We start from the raw sequence: 22,165 nt of genomic DNA, 5'->3' as shown, positions 1-22,165 counted from the left end.
TTAATAAATGTTTGTTGAATGATGAAAGAAGGATGACCATGTTACTTACATCAGAGTTTATAGTTCTGAGAATTTTAAGGCATCCTACATTTTAGAAAATATTTTCTATAAGCCTTGGAGACATTTATCTCCAATTCCTCTCTGTTTGAAAATTAAAATTTTATAGCTGTAATATACAGCTGACATATACATATTTATATATACCTATATGATATGTTATATAGCTTATGTGTATATATATGTTTCATTAGTTATAGCATATTAAATATCATAGGATGGGAATTTTTTCCAGAAAACTATAAATCAGAATGTTTTGTTCTGTGGGGGTTGATTTCCCACCTGCCTCAAGAATCCCACCTTGAAAAATAAGAGGTTGGTGGTATGGTGGAGAGAATAAGGCTACTCTTAATGACAGCCCCCATAGTCTTAACGTGGTGTTTATGAAGAGGTTGACCCTTACCATTTTCCAGTCCTGGGCTTGGTTGTCTCCAGGAGAATAGACATCAACTTTGCATACTCCATTTTGGCTTTGTAACCAGTCAACCTTATCTGCCATCTGGAAGTAGGAAAAAAAAATGGAGAAAGGCTCATCACAAGGGCAGATTTTATGAAAGTAAGAAGAAACGTGGTGAAGGGCTGAGGCGTGGGAAGTATGAACAATGCCTTCAGCAGAAACCTTCCCCAACAGCCACTTCAGACCCACTCCACTCGGAATATCTTCATCCTCAGCTCTCAATGGAAGGAAGATTCCTTAAACATATTGTACCTCTAAGGAAGAAGCTAGTGCCTGGTATCGGCTACAGGTGCTTAACACATCTTTGTTAAATGAATGAACCTAGGCAGACATGTCCTGCCCTTTTATGTCCTTGCTTGACGACGACCCCCTGCACCCACAGGATTTTCAGTAGACACTCAAAACTCAAGGTGACCAAAATAGAATTAATTTACTGCTCCCTTGTCTGTTCAATTTAGCTTTTAAGTAATTGTTTTATTTTTAATTAATTTTTTTATTATACTTTAAGTTCTAGGGTACACGTGCACAACATGCAGGTTTGTTACCTCTGTATACATGTGCCATTTTGGTTTGCTACACCCATTAACTTGTCATTTACATTAGGTATATCTCCTAATGCTATCCCTCCCCCCTCCCCCCACTCCATGACAGGCCCCAGTGTGTGATGCTCCCCTTCCTGTGTCCAAGTGTTCTCATTGTTCAATTCCCCGCTATGAGTGAGAATATGCAGTGTTTGGTTTTTTATCCTTATGATAGTTTGCTGAGAATGATGGTTTCCAGCTTCATCCATGTCCCTACAAAGGATATGAACTCATCCTTTTTTATGGCTGCATAGTATTCCGTGGTGTATATGTGCCACATTTTCTTAATCCAGTCTATCATTGATGGACATTTGGGTTGGTTCCAAGTTTTTGCTATTGTGAATAGTGCCGCAATAAACACACGTGTGCATGTGTCTCTATAGCAGCATGGTTTATAATCCTTTGGGTATATACCCAGTAATAGGATGGCTGGGTCAAATGGTATTTCTAGTTCTAGATCCTTAAGGAATCCCCACACCGTCTTCCACAGTGGTTGAACTAATTTACAGTCTCACCAACAGTGTAAAAGTGTTCCTATTTCTCCACATCCTCTCCAGCACCTGTTGTTTCCTGACTTTTTCATGATTGTCATTCTAACTGATATGAGATGGTATCTCATTGTGGTTTTGATTTGCATTTCTCTGATGGCCAGTGATGATGAGCATTTTTTCATGTGTCTGTTGGCTGCATAAATGTCTTCTTTTGAGAAGTGTCTGTTCATATCCTTTGCCCACTTTTTGATGGGGTTGTTTTTTTCTTGTAAGTTTGTTTGAGTTCTTTATAGATTCTGGATATTAGCCCTTTGTCAGATGAGTAGAGATTGCAAAAATTTTCTCCCATTCTGTAGGTTGCCTGTTCACTCTGATGGTAGTTTATTTTGCTGTGCAGAAGCTCTTTAGTTTAATTATATCCCATTTGTGAATTTTGGCTTTTGTTGCCATTGCTTTTGGTGTTTTAGACATGAAGTCCCTGCCCATGCCTATGTCCTGAATGGTATTGCCTAGGTCTTCTTCTAGGGTTTTTATGGTTTTATGTCTAACATTTAAGTCTTTAATCTATCTTGAATTAATTTTTGTATAAGGTGTAAGGAAGGGATCCAGTTTCAGCTTTCTACATATGGCTAGCCAGTTTTCCCAGTACCATGTATTAAATAGGGAATCCTTTCCCTATTTCTTGTTTTTGTCAGGTTTGTCAAAGATCAGATGGTTGTAGATGTGTGGAATTATTTCTGAGGGCTCTGTTCTGTTCCATTGGTCTATATACCTGTTTTGGTACCAGTACCATGCTGTTTTGGTTACTGTAGCCTTGTAGTATAGTTTGAAGTCAGGTAGCATGATGCCTCCAGCTTTGTTCTTTTGGCTTAGGATTGTCTTGGCATTGCGGGCTCTTTTTTTGGTTCCATATGAACTTTAAAGTAGTTTTTCCAATTCTGTGAAGAAAGTCATTGGTAGCTTGATGGGGATGGCACTGAATCTATAAATTACCTTGGGCAGCATGGCCATTTTCATGATATCGATTCTTCCTATCCATGAGCATGGAATGTTCCTCCATTTGTTTGTGTCCTCTTTTATTTCGTTGAGCAGTGGTTTGTAGTTCTTCTTGAAGAGGTCCTTCACATCCCTTGTAAGTTGGATTCCTAGGTATTTTATTCTTTTTGAAGCAATTGTAATGGTAGTTCACTCATGATTTGGCTCTCTGTTTGTCTGTTATTGGTGTATAAGAACACTTGTGATTTTTGCACATTGATTTTGTATCCCGAGACTTTGCTGAAGTTGCTTATCTGCTTAAGGAGATTTTGGGCTGAGACGATAGGGTTTTCTAAGTATACAGGCATGTCATCTGAAAATGGGGGCAATTTGACTTCCTCTTTTCCTAATTGAATACCCTTTATTTCTTTCTCCTGCCTGATTGCCCTGGCCAAAACTTCCAACACTATATCAAATAGGAGTGGTGAGAGAGGGCATCCCTGTCTTGTGCCAGTTTTCAAAGGGAATGCTTCCAGTTTTTGCCCATTCAGTATGATATTGGCTGTGGGTTTGTCATAAATAGCTCTTATTATTTTGAGATACGTCCCATCAATACCTAATTTATTAAGAGTTTTTAGCATGAAGGGCTGTTGAATTTTGTCAAAGGACTTTTCTGCAACTTTTGAGATAATCATGTGGTTTTTATCTTTCGTTCTGTCTATATGGCAGATTACATTTATTGATTTGCATATGTTGAACCAGCCTTGCATCCCAGGGATGAAGCCACTTGATCATGGTGGATAAGCTTTTTGATGTGTTGCTGGATTCGGTTTGCCAATATTTTATTGAGGATTTTTGCATCGATATTCATCAGGGATATTGGTCTAAAATTCTTTTTTGTTGTGTTTCTGCCAGGCTTTGGTATCAGGATGATATTGGTCTCATAAAACGAATTAGGGAGGATTCCCTCTTTTTCTATTGATTGGAATAGTTTCAGAAAGAATGGTACCAGCTCCTCCTTGTACCTCTGGTAGAATTTGGGTGTGAATCCGTCTGGTCCTGGACTTTTTTTGGTTGGTAAGCTATTAATTATTGCCTCAATTTCAGAGCCCGTTATTGGTCTATTCAGGGATTCAGCTTCTTCCTGGTTTAGTCTTGGGAGGGTGTATGTGTCCAGGAATTTATCCATTTTTTCTAGATTTTCTAGTTTATTTGCATAGAGGTGTTTAAAGTATTCTCTAATGGTAGTTTGTATTTCTGTGGGATCAGTGGTGATATCCCCTTTATCATTTTTTATTGTGTCTATTTGATTCTTCTCTCTTTTCTCCTTTATTAGTCTTGCTAGTGGTCTATCAATTTTGTTGATCTTTTCAAAAAACCAGCTCCTGGATCCATTGATTTTTTGAAGGTTTTTTTTTTTTTTTTTTTTTTTTTTTTGTCTCTGTCTCCTTCAGTTCTGCTCTGATCTTAGTTATTTCTTGCCTTCTGCTAGCTTTTGAATGTGTTTGCTCTTGCTTCTCTAGTTCTTTTAATTGTGATGTTAGGGTGTCAATTTTAGTTCTTTCCTGCTTTCTCTTGTGAGCATTGAGTGCTATAAATTTCCCTCTACACACTGCTTTAAATGTGTCCCAGAGATTCTGGTATGTTGTGTCTTTGTTCTCATTGGTTTCAAAGAGCATCTTTATTTCTGCCTTCATTTCGTTATGTACCCAGTAGTCATTCAGGAGCAGGTTGTTCAGTTTCCATGTAGTTGAGTGGTTTTGAGTGAGTTTCTTAATCCTGAGTTCTAGTTTGATTGCACTGTGGTCTGAGAGACAGTTTGTTATACTTTCTGTTCTTTTACATTTGCTGAGGAGTGCTTTACTTTCAATTATGTGGTCAGTTTTGGAGTAAGTGCGATGTGGTGCTGAGAAGAATGTATATTCTGTTGATTTAGGGTGGAGAGTTCTGTAGATGTCTATTAGGTCCGCTTAGTGCAGAGCTGAGTTCAATTCCTGGATATCATTTTTAATTTTCTGTCTCATTGATCTGTCTAATGTTGACAGTGGGGTGTTAAAGTCTCCCATTATTATTGTGTGGGAGTCTAAGTCTCTTTGTAGGTCTCTAAGAACTTGCTTTATGAATCTGGGTGCTCCTGTATTGGGTGCATATATATTTAGGATAGTTAGCTCTTCTTGTTGAATTGATCCCTTTACCATTATTTAATGGCCTTGTCTCTTTTGATCTTTGTTGGTTTAAAGTCTGTTTTATCAGAGACTAGGATTGCAACCCCTGCCGTTTTTTGTTTTCCATTTGCTTGGCAGATCTTCCTTCATCCCTTCATTTTGAGCCTATGTGTGTCTCTGCACATGAGATGGGTCTCCTGAATACAGCACACTGATGGGTCTTGACTCTTTATCCAATTTGCCAGTCTGTGTCTTTTAGCTGGAGCATTTAGCCCATTTACATTTAAGGTTAATATTGTTATGTGTGAATTTGATCCTGCCATTATGATGTTAGCTGGTTATTTTGCTCGTTAGTTGATGCGGTTTCTTCCTAGCATCGATGGTCTTTACAATTTGGCATGTTTTTGCTGTGGCTGGTACCAGTTGTTCTTTTCCATGTTTAGTGCTTCCTTCAGGAGCTCTTGTAGGGCAGGCCTGGTGGTGACAAAATCTCTCAGTTGTAAAGGATTTCATTTCTCCTTCACTTATGAAACTTAGTTTGGCTGGCTATGAAATTCTGGGTTGAAAATTCTTTTATTTAAGAATGTTGAATATTGGCCCCCACTCTCTTCTGGGTTGTAGAGTTTCTGCTGAGAACTCCGCTGTTAGTCTGATGGGCTTCCCTTTGTGTGTAACCCGACCTTTCTCTCTGGCTGCCCTTAACATTTTTTCCTTCATTTCAACTTTGGTGAATCTGATAATTATGTGTCTTGGAGTTGCTCTTCTGGAGGAGTATCTTTGTGGCATTCTCTGTATTTCCTGAATTTGAACGTTGGCCTGCCTTGGTAGGTTGGGGAAGTTCTCCTGGATAATACCCTGCAGAGTGTTTTCCTACTTGATTCCATTCTCCCCATCACTTTCAGGTACACTACTCAGACGTAGATTTGGTCTTTTCACATAGTCCCATATTTCTTGGAAGCTTTGTTAGTTTCTTTTTACTCTTTTTTTCTCTAAACTTCTCTTCTTGCTTCATTTCATTCATTTGATCTTCAATCACTGATATCCTTTCTTCCAGTTGATCAAGTCAGCTACTGAAGCTTGTGCATTCATCACATAGTTCTCGTGCCATGGTTTTCAGCTACATCAGGTCATTGAAGGACTTCTCTACACTGGTTATTCTAGGTAGCCATTCGTCTAATCTTTTTTCAAGGTTTTAGCTTCTTTGTGATGGGTTCGAACTTCCTTCTTTTGCTTGGAGAAGTTTGAGTATCTGAAGCCTTCTTCTATCAACTCATCAAAGTCAGTCTCTGTCCAGCTTTGTTCCATTGTTGGCGAGGAGCTGCATTCCTTTGGAGGGGGAGAGGTATTCTGATATTTAGAAGTTTCAGCTTTTCTGCTCTGTTTTTTCCCCATCTTTGTGGTTTTCTCTATCTTTGGTCTTTGATGGTTGTGACATACAGATGGAGTTTTGGTGTGGATGTCCTGTTTGTTAGTTTTCCTTCTAACAGTCAGGACCCTCAGCTGCAGGTCTGTTGGAGTTTGCGGAAAGTCCACTCCAGACCCTGTTTGCCTGGGTATCAGCAGCGGAGGCTGCAGAACAGCAAATACTGCTGAACAGCAGATGTTGCTGCCTGATCGTTCAGCTGGAAGCTTTGTCTCAGAGGGGTACCTGGCCGTGTGGGGTGTCAATCTGCCCCTACTGGGGAGTGCCTCCCAGTTAGGCTACTCGGAGGACAGGGACCCACTTGAGGAGGCAGTCTGTCTGTTCTCAGATCTCAAACTCTGTGCTGGGAGAACCACTACTCTCTTCAAAGTTGTCAGACTGGGACATTTAAGTCTGCAGTGGTTTCTGCTGCCTTTTGTTTGGCTATGCCCTGTCCCAAGAGGTGGAGTCTACAGAGGCAGGCAGGCCTCCTTGAGCTGTGGTGGGCTCCACCCAGTTCAAGTTTCCAGGCTGCTTTGTTCACCTACTCAAGCCTCAGCAATGGCGGGCGCCCTCCCGCAGCCTCCCTGCCGCGTGGGACCTCCGAGCCAGGCTCCCTGCCGCACGCTCCCTCGGCGTGGGACCCTCCAAGCCAGGCGTGGGATATAATCTCCTGGTGTGCCATTTGCTAAGACCGTTGGAAAAGCGCAGTATTCGGGTGGGAGTGACCTGATTTTCCAGGTGCCGTCTGTCACTGATTCCCTTGGCTAGGAAAGGGAATTCCCTGACCCCTTGCACTTCCCAGGTGAGGCAATGCCTTGCCCTGCTTCAGCTCACGCTTGGTGGCTGCACCCACTGTCCTGCACCCACTGTCTGACAAGTCCCAGTGAGATGAACCCAGTACCTCAGTTGGAAATGCAGAAATCACCTGTCTTCTGTGGGAGCTCTAGACTGGAGCTGTTCCTATTTGGACATCTTGGAACCACTGTATCCACCTATTTTTAATTAATTTCTAAAGCTGTAACTTACTCATCCTAGCAGTAAGTCTGGTAGCTCTTTCTTAAGGCCAATCTCTCCTCATTAGCTAAGGATCCTGGGGGAATTCTCCGTCTCTATGGTTCAGTCCAATTTCTGAATATCAGTCAGGACAAAAGAGATGTCATGTGTGCCATTCAAAGGACCTTTGTCCATGGATGCAGTGATTTCCTTGCTGATGTGAATTCGTTCACAACCTCCTAAATACTTTGGTATATTCCCTAATCTCAGTAATGGCACCACCATTTACCTGGTCTTCTAAGCCAGAAAACTGAGATTCACTTTAATTGTCTTATTCCACCCCAAGCTTCCCTCTAGCTACTATTTCTCTCGCTTTCCATTTGCAGTCATTTTTCTTAAACAAATTGCTTATACCTGCGGCTTTCATTGATTCTCCTCACAACTGAGTATCATAGTACTTATTCTATGTACTCCTTTGGGCTTTGGCCTTAGCCACACACACTTTCCACAATATTGAATCTTACTTGGTAGTCTCTGAAAACACAGCCAACTCTCATGATGACTTAGAGTTATCCACTGATCATCTAAAAGTGTAAGAACCTTCTCTTTGCCCTCTTTTTCTGTGCCAGACTTCCATTCCCAGGCTTCCACACTGAAGTTTATCTTCTTATATTCTCTGCTTAGCTCACCCTCCTTCCCTCTTCATCACCTAGGCTCAGTTGGCATTAAAAAAAAAATTTTTTTTGGAGGGGGTGCAGTAATATTTTATTTTATTTTTTCTTTTATAAAATTATAATTTAAGTTCTAGGGTACAAAGAACGTGCAGATTTGTTACATATGTATACGTGTGCCGTGTTGGTTTGCTGCATCCATTAACTCGTCATTTACATTAGATATTTCACTTAATGCGATCCCTCCCTCATCTCCCCACCCCATGACAGGCCCCAGTGTGTGATGTTCCCCGCCCTGTGTCCAAGTGTTCTCATTGTTCAATTCCCACCTATGAATGAGAACATGCGGTGTTTAGTTTTCTGTCCTTGTGATAGTTTGCTCAGAATGATGGTTTCCAGCTTCATCCATGTCCCTGCAAAGGACATGAACTCATCCTTTTTTATGGTTGCATAGTATTCCATGGTGTATATATGCCACATTTTCTTAATCCAGTCTATCATTGATGGACATTTGGGTTGGTGGCATTAAAAAATTTAAAAGCAAAAATCGCTGCTCAGATCTTTACTTCTGAATTATCAAAGTGGAATAAGATAGCCCATTTCTCCTCCCCAATGCCTCAAATATCTTTATGAAATAGAATATCTCTGTGCTTTGATTCCAACAGATCCTGGTTTAAAATACTGTTACAATGAAGTCCAACAACTTATCCTAATTTTTTATAGTGAAATTGTGTTTTATGAAGAATTGCTTGAAATAAGTAAAGCAGTATTAAGGCATGAACATCTGGTTAACTGGAAATATTTGTTTTAAAGGACTTTGGACTGTGGTGAGGGTAGATGTCCTCCCTCAAAATAAAACCGACACAGATCAAAGAAAGATTAAACACATCATTGAAACTTATGTAAGTGCGGCCGGTCACGGTGGCTCAAGCCTGTAATCCCAGCACTTTGGGAGGCTGAGACGGGAGGATCACGAGGTCAGGAGATCGAGACCATCCTGGCTAACATGGTGAAACCCCGTCTCTACTAAAAAAATACAAAAAACTAGCCGGGCGTGGTGGTGGGTGCCTGTAGTCCCAGCCACTTGGGAGGCTGAGGCAGGAGAATGGCATAAACCCAGGAAACGGAGCTTACAGTGAGCTGAGATCTGGCCACTGCACTCCAGCTTGGGCGACAGAGCAAACTCCGTCTCAAAAAAAAGAAACTTATATAAGTGGATATGTCATTTTTGTTATACAGGGTGTTTTAGATAATCGTTACAAAGAAAATACAAGATCTCTTAAAAGATACTTATTCTTTGCTTCCAGATTACTGAGCTAAGGAAGCAGTTTATTTTAATCTTCCAGGCACTCAAATACAGTGGATTCCTTTGGTAAACAGTGGGTTCTCCACCCTAATTAGACAGGAGCATCACCAAGAAAACTGTGTAAAGATACTGAATCCAAGTTACCACCCCCCGAAAATCTTATTTTAATGGTTTTTGGTTGGTGAAACTTAGGCATTCTTAAAATTCTTAGATGCTCCCTGAGTGATTCTAAAACACATCAAAAATTGAGAATTCCTAGACCAGGGCTTATCTGGAGAGACTCCGTGAAAAAAACAGGGTAGGTTCAGAAAGATAATTATTTACCCATTTCCCAGAGAAAAAAATTTTCTCTGAGACAGATTTTCTAACTTTCTTTTCGGGAGGGAGTGGGGGACAAAGTCTCACTCTGTTGGTCAGGTTGGAGTGCACTGGCGTGATCTCGGCTCACCGTAACATCTGCCTCCCAGGATGCTCACCGCAACCTCCGCCTCCCAAGGGAATATCTAATTCCTTTAGATATTCCACCCCTGCTAACATCCTGGAAGCGATGAATTTTTCCCATGGCCAATAGAAGGATTGGATTAAAATGTTCCTCAAAAATGTTAATGTGATGATTACCTGCCTCAACCTCCCAAGTAGCTGGGACTACACCAGACATACCGCATCTGGCTAATTTTTGTATTTTTAGTAGGGACAGGGTTTCACCATGTTGGCCAGGCGGGTCTCGAACTCCCAACCTCAAGTAATCCACCAGCCTTGGCCTCCCAAAGTGCTGGGATTGCAGGTGCGGGCCACTGCACCCGGCCAGATTTTCTAATTTTCTTTGGTATCTTATTTTAATGTTTTGTTATCTTAACAAAGAAGTTGTTAATGTCTATGAAGTTAAACTCTGTAATGTCCTCTGCATAAACATACATATAAATATCATTATGCTTGCATCATTACTATAAAGAAAATAATGAATGCTATTATTATTTGGCCAAAGAATTAGAAGACTCAGAAGCAGGTTGTCCTAGATTATTGATAGTAAAAGTGAGAGCCAGAAACACAATCTCTTAATCTTCAGTTTATATTTCATCCAAATGAGTTACTTCTCATAGAAAATTGTGACAAAATCAATAGGATCCATTGCCTTATTTAAGTTACATATAATTAAAATGCTGATAATTATGTACAAAAAGTGCAGAAACTATGTGACCACTTACCCTTACTTAGGATAGGTTCTGAGATATGAGGAAAACTCTTGATTAATTTACTGTTGTCTTCTGTATCCCCGTTTATCCCCCTCCTGCCATGTAATGTAAGGAATCTGCAATGGAAAGACACAGACAAAAATGAGTAATTTTACAGATGAAACTCATTGCTCTTATTCAAAATAATGATTTTGACTTATTTATTATTTTTCACATGCGCATTTAAGTAATGAGCTCAAAATGACATTCAAATTTCATGAGTGCACATCTTATTCTTGATGCAGTCTAGCAGTTCCCACATGACAAAAAAGGTTCCACTTTTGGGCCAATGATTTCTTAAATGACGACTGTTATTCCTCACTTTGAAATCATTGGTAAACAGTCTTTTTAAACAACGAAGACCCTAAAAATTTTTAGCTTAATTTTAAACTTGCTCGAATAGGAAGCTGGAAGAAAAATAGCCGGAATGAAGAATAAGCACTCTGAATTTATGGAACTCAAAACCCTTTGCATGCATCTTTGAGGACTTGAAAGAAATACACACCTTCAAGTTATAAAGGAAGTTCACAGATATCTTCCAGATTAATTAACTTCCTTGTTCTAGTTCTACTCAGACATTTCAGCGGAAGACATTAGAGCACTGTACTCTCTTCTTGACTATCCACCCAGCCCCCTAGTAATCGCTTTCTAAATTCTACCCTTACTTATTGGCCCAGATCAAGGAATACCCCATCCATGAAATATTTTCTAGATACCTAATGAATGTGATTGCTCCCTCATTGAGGTTTCCATCGTATTTTGTTTCAACATGTACATTCTATCTGGTATTTTAATTGCTCCCCTATATTTCATCTTCTTTGTTGGGTGACTTCATAAGGGGAGAGGCATTTTCCTATTCATCTTGGTATCCCTCATAGTAGCTAGTATCTTAAAATTGGAGCTCAATAATTATCTGCTGGAAGAATGAACATGCACAGTCTGCCCATTTTCAGATAGCTCATTTTTTCTTTTGGATTGGATAATCCAAGGACAAAAAAGAGACGGCTTGCTCAAATTGACTATGGTGGTAATCCATATATTCAAGACTTCTTGAAGCTTGACTCCTTTGGGAGATACATTCACCCCACAGACTTAGTCAATGATTACTAACAGACCTTCCTATTCCACTAGTGCAAATAAATCAACATCTTAAAAGTGCTTTTGTATTTTTTTCATAGAAAGCGTAACTACTAGTTAAAAATATTCAGCAAACACTTCACCTACATATGTTCTAATGTTTTAATTCTATTTTCTAGGTCCTATGTGTGGGTTTATCTGAGTCATGAAGCTTCTTTTGGACTTTTACAACTTCCTAATTGTCCTAGATGATAGCAACTATAAAGAGGTACTTTAATACTTACTATTGATTACAACATTCAGATTTCTAAATCAATGTTTCTTATAATGAAGTGGAAAAGAAGAAAGGAAGATCTAAAGAGTTTAATGAAGTCAGTGAATGGATTCATAAATTACTATAAGTTCAAAAGTTGGTAAATAATATCCTGGAGTTAGGGTAGAAAACAAAAGAGAAAATGATACTTTGTGCTATCTATTAAAGATAAATAGACCTTAGAAACCATGTTTTCTAACACTCTCAGCTTATAGATTAGGATATTGAGGCTCAGAAAAGAAATACTAGAATCAGCAGATATATTCCTTTAGATATTCCAGCCCTGTCAACACTCTGGCAGCTGTGAAATTTTCCCATGACCAACAGAAGGATTGGACTAAAATGTTCCCCAAAGATGTCAATGTGATGATGACTTCAAGTTGAGGAGTGCAAATCTGAATGCCAGTCATGAAGGGCATAAGCAACACAGGGGCTTGGTTATGGTGGGTATATCCTAGACCACAGCTCTATCTCCAGGCAGTTTTCTCCTGTATCCATTTTAAGTGAGAGGCTCCTGTTTACCCAAGGTTCCTAAACTCATGTAAAAACTCAGATTGCAGAAAGCATAAGTAAAGCTCTTGCACGGTTGCTAAGTACTTGATCAAGTTTTGAGGTTTATTCAACCAGGTTTTATTACTAGTTTTGAGAGGGAAGAATATGTTTCTTGTATCCATTCTCTTTTACTGCCTTCCTTTCTGTAAGTGCCTGCTACATCGTAGAATCTCAATAAACTTGGTTGCTGATTAAATCAGAGTTTCAATCGATTTTGTTTAAATAAAGATGTGTGTGTGTGTGTGTGTGTCTCAATGGCACTATTCATTGTTAAGCTTTCCGGTGGAACGTCTTTATTTTTACCTTCCCTAAGTAATAGCTTCTTCTAGTCACTGTTAGCACAGATACTTTCACTACATAGCTATATATATACTGCCCTTTCCCAGTTCTGTTGTCTAACCAAGGCTTCAGAAGTAACAGTGAGAGGATAAAAGTGCATGAGAATTGGACTCAGGGTATACCAGTTCTATTTTGCTCTTGGGGCACTGGAAAGAAAATAAATTTAGGAATGGCCACACAATGAATAGGAAAAGTCAGCAGGGAGCCAAGCGTCTACTCTATCAAATGGGGAAGCAGGAAGTAAGACCCTGCATGTCTCCAAAAGGATGGCTGAGGAGATCTTGTCAAATCTGTAACAAAATCACAATGTCAGCAGCAAAGATGGTAGGTTTGACTTTAATGCTGCTGAAGGAGAGGTTCGTTTATTTCCAGAGGACTCAGAGGTAAGATTAAAATTGGCTGAGCAGGCTGGGCGTGGTGGATCACACCTGTAATCCCAGCACTTAGGGAGGCTGAAGCGGGGGGAATCACCTGAGGTCAGGAGTTCGAGACCAGCCTGGCCAACATGGTGAAACCCTGTCTCTACTAAAAATACAAAAAATTAGCAGGTGAGGCAGTGGATGCCTGTAATCTCAGCTACTCGGGAGTCTGAGGCAGAAGAATCACTTGAACCCAGGAGGTGGAGGTTGCAGCGAGCTAAGATTGCAGCACTGTACTCCAGCTGGGCAACAGAGTGAGACTCCATCTCCAAAAAAAAAAAAAAAAAAAAAAAAAAATGGCTGGATGGAAGAACAATGCTAGGTTGAATATAAAAAGTCTCCTATCGCTTGTCACTGAATTCTCCCTTCCAACCACAGAGGATGAGAAAATGGGCTGTTTTATCAGTCCAGTAAGATTTCCTACCTCTGTAGCACTGGAATAGTGAACCACAGAAGACTCCAGAATACACTTTTAGAGTCAATGAAGATGCTGGGATGTTCTTGCTCAGCTCAAGATCTTGTTTCTTCCTGAGGCCTTCCATGTACCTCCCCCATGCTGGGACTGGAGAGTGACATCAGAATCACAATTGGTGATATCACTGTCTCTATAGCAACAGTAGTGAGGCTACCAGAAAATGAATGGTCAAAACGACAAAGAGGAGGGGTGAAGATATACTCCAAGGCGTGGATGTTTAGTTTGGAAGGACTGGGCTTTATTCTGATTAATTCTCTCTTTAGAGCAGTGGTCCCCAAACTTTTTCAAACCAGGGACCAGTTTTGTGGAAGACAATTTTTCCACGGATGGGAGTGGGGTGGGAGTATGGTTTCTGGATGATTCAAGCACATTACATTTGTTGTGCACTTTATTTCTACTATTATGCCATCATACAGAGTCAGTGGGAGCCCTGTTTTCCTGCAACTAGATGGTCTCATCTGGGGGTGATGGGAGATGGTGACAGATCATCAGGCACTGGATTCTCAAAAGGAGCACACAACCTACACTTTTCACAATAGGGTTCAAGCTCCTGTGAGAATCTAATGCCACCACTGATCTGACAGGAGGTGGAGCTCAGCTTTGTCACTTGCCCACCATTCACCTGCTGTGTTGGCCAGGTTCTAACAGACCATGGACTGGTACCAGTCCATGGCCTGGGGGTTGGGGACCCCTGCTTTAGAGTGTTTAATATAGGCGGGGGACATTTTGCATTTAGAGTGTTTAATATAGGCGGGGGACATAATATACAGGAGGGGGACATTTTGCCAATGGATTCCATTAAAGCAGCAGAGTAAGTATTATGTATTAACAAATCTAGGGGGCTGCAGAGGAGGATAAGAAATAAAAAAACTGAGGGTCTACCTTTTATGCAAATCTCATGGAATCACTTCATTTTGTCGGATCCAGCCAGGACTCTTCTTATTTATACACATCTTGCCTTTTGTAAAAAAATTATTTTTAGGATATTTTGCCTACACTGACCATCTCTGGGTTATAATTTGTCTTAGATGCTCAGAGATACAATGACCCTAATTTATCTTTTGCAATGCCTGACCTGAGAAACTGTAGCGGGAAAAATCAGACCAAGAGGCATTTGGTTAGCTACTCTTCCTATGCTTTATTACTACATTCTCTGTGAAAATGTTAACTCAGCTACTCTGTAATTAATGATTAAATATAGGACTAATATATAGTTTCCATGAAGCAAAAAGAACTTCCAAGCATGACTAGGAGATAATGATGAAAACTGCAATAGATTCAAAAGTGACTGGTTTATCACAGAGTTCCTTCAAAAAAGTTATTTATCGCTGGGCGCAGTGGCTCACATCTGTAATCCCAGCACTTTGGGAGGCTGAGGCAGGTGGATCACTAGAGGTCAGGAGTTCAGGACCAGCCTGGCCAACATGGCAGAACCCTGTCTCTACTAAAAACACAAAAAATTAGCCAGGCATGGTGGTACACGCTTGTAATCCCAGCTACTCTGGAGACTGAGGCAGGAGAATCACTTAAACAGAGTGAGACTCAAAAAAAAAAAAAAAAGTTATCCATTGATGATCTTTTACATTGTTTCAAAAGAGCTTTTGTATTCTTTTCACAGAAAGTGCACCTACTAGTCAAATATATTTGTCAATATATCTCAGCTTTTTTTCTTTTTTTTGAGATGGAGTCTCAACTCTGTCGCTCAGGCTGGAGTACAGTGGCACAATCTTGGCTCACTGCAACCTCCGCTTCCCAGGTTCGAGTGATTCTTGTGCCTCAGCCTCCCGAGTAGCTAGGATTACAGGTGCATGCCACCACACCCGGCTAATTTTTGTATTTTCAGTAGAGGCTGGGTTTCACTATGTTGGCCAAGCTGGTCTTGAACTCCTGACCTCAAGTGATCTGCCTGCCTCGACCTCCCAAAGTGCTGGGATTACAGGCATGAGCCACCATGCCCAACCTCTTCCTCTTTAAAATAATGGGGCTTGCTGAGCTCCTGAAATCTCTTCCAGCTCTAACATTCTAAGATTTTGATACTTCGGTAGTATTTGAATAGTACTGCATGGACCTACATATAGCACTTTGCAGGTCACAAAGCATCTTTGCATCCATTACGTCACCCAATTCTCATAATAATCTTTTGAGGTACCAGGGTAGGTTTTATTTACCCTGTTAGACAGGTGTAGAAGCTTGTCCAGGTCACAGCTAATAACTGATAAAACTGGGAATGGGATCTAGTATTCTAGGTGTTAAAAATCAGTGTTCTTTCAGCCGGGCACAGTGACTCATGCCTGTAATCCCAGCACTTTTGGAGGCCAAGGTGAGAGGAGGTCTTGAGTCCAGGAATTTGAGACTAGCTTGGGCAATATAGTAAGACCCCATCACTGAAAAAAAAAAATCAGTGTTCTTTTAATTACATCATGCAACCTTGAAACTAGAACTGAGAACATGAGGCAGTGTTTAACTTCAGAGATTTTAAATTATATAATTGGCAGTGTTATACAGGAGTTAAAAGGTTGCTGATGACAGTCAGGATCTGTTGATATGAATAAGGAAAGTATGTTAGTATCTATATTAGTTCCAGAATCAAATATTAGCAAATTGTGTTAAGTGAACATAGGATGAGGCCAAGAAATATGACAGTGTAGCATTACTACTAAGCTTCTCTGATGAAATTCAAGGGTTTTTTTCTCTCTTCCAATTCAATTTGGTAGGCAACACTTTAGTAAACAGTAGGGGTAGGATACAGTGGAAACAGCCAAGATTTCAAGTGTAGTAATAAGCAACTCCTACATCCCTACTCATCACAGGCCTTTTTGTCTATCCCAGAAACACATACTTTTCCCGAAAACACAAAGCAATGGAAGGATTACCAAGTCTAGAAAAACCCGCCCTCCCCAAACTAGGTGGTTTTCTGATAAGCCTACAGTATATTTCACAGGATCACTGGTTGCTGTCTCCTTACCCAGGAATCTGGAGAGGTTGACCAGAATAAAGTATTTTAAAATCCAAGTGCTTAGTCTAACCTGGAATTTCCTCAGTTTCTAGATGGCTCTTTGTAGAACAATGCGGATTCTCAAAGCAGTCCATAAAGAAAAAATTACAAACCATTGCGCTAGAGAGAGCCATCTGCAGTTTCCCCTTAGACAGATGTTCAGATGGCACACATGGCCACTAAACTTTACATAATGTTTCAGGAAGTTCACAGATTTCCTGAAGCCCACTCATGAATCACACTTCTGGTTAAGAACTCCTAGATTCATATGCCAGGTGGTGATAAGTGCTTTGGTATATAAACTTAAACCAAAAATTGGTGGAATAATTACCACCTTGGATACGATGGTCAGAGAAGTTTTATCCGAAGAGGTCACTTTTGAGCAGAGACTTGAGCTGGTGTAGTCACCTGAGTGAGCATTCCAGGAAAGGCGAACAGCAGGCGCAAGTGTCCCTAGGAGAGAATGTGCTTGTAGGGCTCGACGTACATTTACTTGGGACACACCCTATTTCGGTTTCTCTTCTCCACTTTTCCCCTCGTCCTTGTCCCCCATTTTCTCTCTCCTGGGCCCTGGACCTCCTGAACGCGGAGGGCTACGCCTCCTTTTTCTCCCGGACTCACCAGGGCTGCCCTAGCTGACATTTTCAGGGTACAGGCAACTGAGAGTCAGGAAAGGTGAGCTCTTCTACCTCGGGTCTTGCCATTCTGCATGTCCTGAGTCAGTCACTGATTAACTCTGAACTTCAGGTTCCTCGGCAATTAGAGATTATAAACAAAGAGATCATCTATACAGCCTATTCCAGATCTGAGATTCCAACAGCCAAGGTCTTTTCACTTCCTTTCTTCCCCCTCTCCTTCACTGTCCCTCCCTTCCCGTCTCCTTTCGTCTCCCAGCTTTCTTCTTAACGAACTAGCTACCCGACACCACCCGTTCCTGGTTAGCGCCTGCGCAGACAGGCGTGGAAAATAAGTTTTGACCCAGCTTGGCACTCGTAGTCAGCCGGGAGCGCTGGCGTGGGGGATTGTGGGAAAAGATGGCGGCGGCTGCACAGTCCCGGGTTCTCCGGGTCCTGCCAATGTCACGTAAGTGTCACCCGGAACGGCGGCCCCTGATCGGGATTCCGAGACGGGGATCTAAGGTTTTGGGAGTGGCACCGTGCTGAAGCGGTCACGCCGACTTCCTAGGCACTCTGGTTTTTCTAGGTTTGGAGCTGCCTCTGTCGGATTTCTCCTTTTGCTTTCCCCTTCCCCGGCTTACATACTCAATTATGCACCTTGGGAGGGGACAAAAGATCTTAAGCAGCTGTAAGCGAAGAGGAGAATGCAGGGGACACGTTAGAGATCGAGAGAATCAGAATTCTGATATGGTTGTAAGGGTTTAGGGTTATGAGAAATATTTGTATGGGGCGGGGGGAGAAATGTGTAAGGGAGTGGAAAAAAGGCTAGTGGCGAGAGGTTTTCTTGGATTGATTTTATGACCTTGTGCAAACCCTTAATGGGTCTCAATTCATATGAACACAATGGAAATGATAATATTACAGTACCAGGGAGTCTCTGATAAGATTAAATGAACTAATATTTATAAAAGCATCCTTTTACCCAAAAGCATCTCTACGGATGTAGAATGTGTTGGGCCTAGTGCGTTGGGGTCTGGGGGAGAGAGTGATGTTTGAGGAGAGAAGAATCAGGAGCTTGGTGGAAAGGAAAGTGAAGAAGAGTGAAGGCTATGTTAGAATTTGTTAGCATTATTTAGTTTCTCTTCTGATTGGATCTGCCCCACTCCTCAAATTAAAAACATACATTTGTCCTTCCACTCACTAAAAAGCAAGGAAATTAGAAATACGGTTACACTTCATCGTTATTCTTTCACCCTCTACTCTTCCACAAACATATTCCAATCAAACCCCCAAAGGTGTATTTTTTTCTTAGTGTGTTTTAGTCGTTACAGAAAATCACTTGCTTTCAAAATTGGCTCATGTCAATTACTCATAAAGCTTTATAAGAATTAGAAATGAGGACTGGTTGTAGAGCTATTGAGTCAGAATTTGTGAGATTAGCTCCTTGCTCCTTAAATTTTTAAAAGCACCAGAGATAGGTTTGATATTCAGCCTAAGGCAAGAATTAGGAGAGTTTAGAAGATCTTTTGTTTTTGTTTTTGTTTTCCATCTCCGGTAGAACTCCTGCATACCACTGGGAAGGTGGTGGTGCACATCACTTATAGTGAATGGTTTTGTAGTCACAATGTCTTTGCAAAGGCATTTGCTGGTTCTTGTTAAACAGTTACATTTGTATGACATAATGTAGATTGTGAATGATAATCACTATTTATGGATTACCTGCTATCTGCAATCTCCAGTTCTAGGTATTTTTATTAATTTTCTCTTTTAACTTACTTTCCTCTGACTGACACCATAACTTGTGTTCTTAACCACTGTGTGTTATTATCTGGTAAATTAAGTTTTTGAGTAAATTCTGGAGAGGCAAGTCTAGTATGTAACATAATCCACACACTATAGGACAGAACTGTGTAAGACAACTGTATATAGTTAAGTGTGGCAAGACTATTAAGTATCACAGGAAATCATAAAAGGGAAAGATTAGTATCATTTGAGGTACTGAGGGATGATTGGAAGACCAGTGGAGAATTGTAGTGCTCCCACTGTTCTCTTTAGGGCTGTTATGATCTGGAAAGTCCTCTGGCAAAGGACAAGTGGATGAGAATGGAGTCATGAGGTATTCAAGAGGCAGTAAAATGACTACCTGTATATCTGGGATAGTGGAGAAGGAGGTTGAATGTGTTAGATGGGATCAGACAATGGAGACCTTTGAAAGCCAAGCAGAGTTTAGACCAGTAGTCTCCAAAGGGAGTTGTGCAAGAGGACCTAATAAATTATGGAAATATAATATTAGAACTCCTAAAAACTGTTTTCTATAGTAGTAATAGCCAATACTTATGTAGTTTAAACTGTATGCCAGACACTATTCTAAGTAATATATGATTTATAATGTGTATATCATATTGGTACTACATAGAACATGCCTATAATTTTTTAAATAAATACTTAAAAAAATTAATGCAGTAGCCAGGCAAATATGTCTGGACTATTGGTTTGGGTATTGCAGTAGGAAACTAATGTAGGATTTTAAGCAGAGAAATATAATGAATATATAATTAATAAAGAATATTGTTCTTCTAATAGTACTCATTATAAATGGAAGAAAGTGGAGAGGCTGGAACTAAAGAGAGTAATAATTTATATTTATTGAGCACCTACTATTTCCAAGGCGTTGTGACAGATGCTTGCCCATATGTTATTAAACATCTCATCATCTTGCCCATATGTTATTCTCATCAACCCTTTACACAGTGAGCTTCATGAAGCCAGGGTTTTGTATTTCACTATGATAGTCACAGTTTCTAGAATAATGCTTGGCCCATAATTATTAAAAAAACAAATAACCATGTGAGGTTAATGTGACATTACCTTCGGAGAAATTTGAAAGTAATAAAAGCAACTATTATTCATAGAATGCTTAATGTGCTCTAGGTAATGTGCTACATGGTTTTTTTATGTTTACTCTAATCCTCTTAACAGTCCTTTGAGGTATTGATTCCTTAACTCAAGTAATTCTTCCCAGTTCATTGACTCTGCCATCTTTTCCCTGTCTTATCCTATGTTCTCACTTCCTTACTCATCACTCTTATCATTCCCTTTAATGCATTCTCAACTCCCCAGCCCAACTCCCGTTGTTGTGAAAAACATTGACCCTGATTAAACAAAACTTTCCACATAATTTGCTGCCTGCCACCGAGCAGTGGGGAACGGGGCTAGGGAAAACTCCCAACTAACTGGCCTTATTTTAAATTCATGAATACAAATCTCAGGTAGATTTTCAGTGCTACATTTTTCTAGGAAATTTGGTTTCCTTGTCTCCATAATCATTACTTAACATAGCCAGTTTCCTAATACCTCTAATATGTGCTTTGTCTCATTCTCAGTTTTATAGGGAAATCAAAGGAATCAGATGAGAACAGTCATTTTCCCGTCATAAACTCTAATAGTTGATATATGATCATTCTTTGCCTTTTCTCTTGTTACAGTGGGTGAGCTCCTTCTGTTCCGATCTGTGGCCAGTTCCTTCACTTTGCATTCAATCTCATCCTCTCTCAACTATTCAATCCCTTTCCTGAATCAGGAATTTTCTCCCTCTACCATGGACATCATGTCATTTCCATCAGCACATAAATGTGAACCAACCAACCAACCAACAAACCTGTCCCTGTCCTTGTGTTTCTCTAATCCCATTTCTCTTTCCTTAGAAGGATTATCTATCTCCTCATCAACTTCCTTGCCTCACAGCCTCTCTTACTTGCTCCAGTCTGGCTTTCAGTCCCACTCATCCAATAGCATTGCTCTTAGTTATGCCACCTACAGCCACATCCTCCAGATTCTGTGGTCCTCCATCCTCTTCCTACTTCACTTTCAGCATTTGATAAAGTTAACTCTTCTCTCCTTGAAACAGTTTCTTTTTTTGATTTTCACATTCTGTTTCCTTCTGGGTTTTTCTCCTACCTCACGGGCCTGCTTTTTAATCTCCTTTACTAGCGTTTTGGGCTAGTCACTAACCTTATCTATGAAGTGGTGATAAAGATAGCATTGAAAAAGATAATACCTATGCAGCACTTAGAATAATGTTGGACACCTGCCAAGAGCTCTGTAAAGTTAGCTGTTAACATGATGTTATTATTTTGTTATATGATGTGTGTGTATGGCCCATGATGTTTACTTTTAATTTCTGTCATTATCAGTGAGCTAGGTTATTTCTCCGATTCCATACTTTTGGATAGGGAAGAACAGTGGCCTTTGGGGAGATTGCCACCTGTAAGTCATACCTAGAAAACAAACACAGGTTTTCTGAAGAAAGTCCTATTTGTGTCTTTCACCTCTCCCAAGTGTACAAAGCACGAATGCTAAGCTCCAAAGTTTGTTTATTGGAGCAGAAGTGCGTTAGCACTTTAAACCTCTTTGTTTCTACTTACATGAAAGTTGAGCAGCTAACTCTAAAATTCTACTCTAAGGATTTAGAAGTAACTTGAAAACTGGAGTATATCCAAAAGAGATTTGCATTCCTGCCTTACAAAGAATATTTGACAGGACAGGGGATGTTTAACCTGGAGAAGAAAATATTTAGTGGGGATATAATTGCTACACTTAATTGTAGAAGAGGGATTAGACTTGTTCTTTGTCATTCTGGAGGAACACGGGGATAAAAACTTCTGGGAAGCAGTCACTGATTCCCCTTGTGGTAGAACTTTCTTTCTGTTAGAATGGCTCAAAGCAGAATGGGCCACTACAGAAAGTAGTGAGTTTCCCAACTCCACAGGTGTTCAGGCAAAAGCCAGATGGTTTCTTTGCACACATGCTATAAAGAAGATGTAAGCATTGGTGCATGAACTTTGAGGGTTCATTCTAGTATCAAGAACCTCAGTCGATGAAAAAGAAGTGGTAGAATGTTTGACAAATCTCTTGCTGGTGAAGCTTTCTAAAAGTCAGAACATCTTTTCTCAAGCACTTCACTCCTTTGATCATTATTTGTGAAGTTCTTCAGTGGTTTTATAGTAAGTCTGAACTATTGAACTGCATTCTCTCTCTTTTTTTTT

The 22,165-nt window shown here is 40.3% G+C and overlaps 2 protein-coding genes across 4 annotated transcripts in view; one reads left to right on the top strand and one right to left on the bottom strand.

Annotated features, from left to right (window-relative positions):
- AKAP3 (A-kinase anchoring protein 3) overlaps positions 1-17,435 on the bottom strand; it is a 40,335-nt gene extending 22,900 nt beyond the window's left edge. Inside the window, exons 1-4 of one of the 3 annotated variants that reach the window (XM_030939595.1) lie at positions 17,125-17,435; positions 16,838-16,956; positions 10,307-10,410; positions 461-556 (exon numbers count right to left, since the gene is read on the bottom strand). In XM_030939595.1, coding sequence (XP_030795455.1) covers positions 461-556 — 96 coding nt within the window. In that variant the 5' untranslated portion in view covers positions 10,307-10,410; positions 16,838-16,956; positions 17,125-17,435. Of the gene's footprint in view, positions 1-460; positions 557-10,306; positions 10,411-16,837 lie in introns of all 3 variants that reach the window. The other 2 variants (XM_030939594.1, XM_010359157.2) reach the window with 2 other exon arrangements.
- Positions 17,436-17,507: 72 nt separating this feature from the next.
- The window catches only part of NDUFA9 (NADH:ubiquinone oxidoreductase subunit A9), a 39,216-nt gene continuing 34,558 nt past the window's right edge, over positions 17,508-22,165 (top strand). The window contains exon 1 of the mRNA XM_010359159.2: positions 17,508-17,586. Coding sequence (XP_010357461.1) covers positions 17,538-17,586 — 49 coding nt within the window. The 5' untranslated portion in view covers positions 17,508-17,537. The remainder of the gene's footprint in view (positions 17,587-22,165) is intronic.

This window comes from Rhinopithecus roxellana, chromosome 10, assembly GCF_007565055.1.
Source record: "Rhinopithecus roxellana isolate Shanxi Qingling chromosome 10, ASM756505v1, whole genome shotgun sequence".
Classification (NCBI taxonomy): domain Eukaryota; kingdom Metazoa; phylum Chordata; class Mammalia; order Primates; family Cercopithecidae; genus Rhinopithecus; species Rhinopithecus roxellana.
This window is presented reverse-complemented; position numbering and strand designations above follow the sequence as displayed.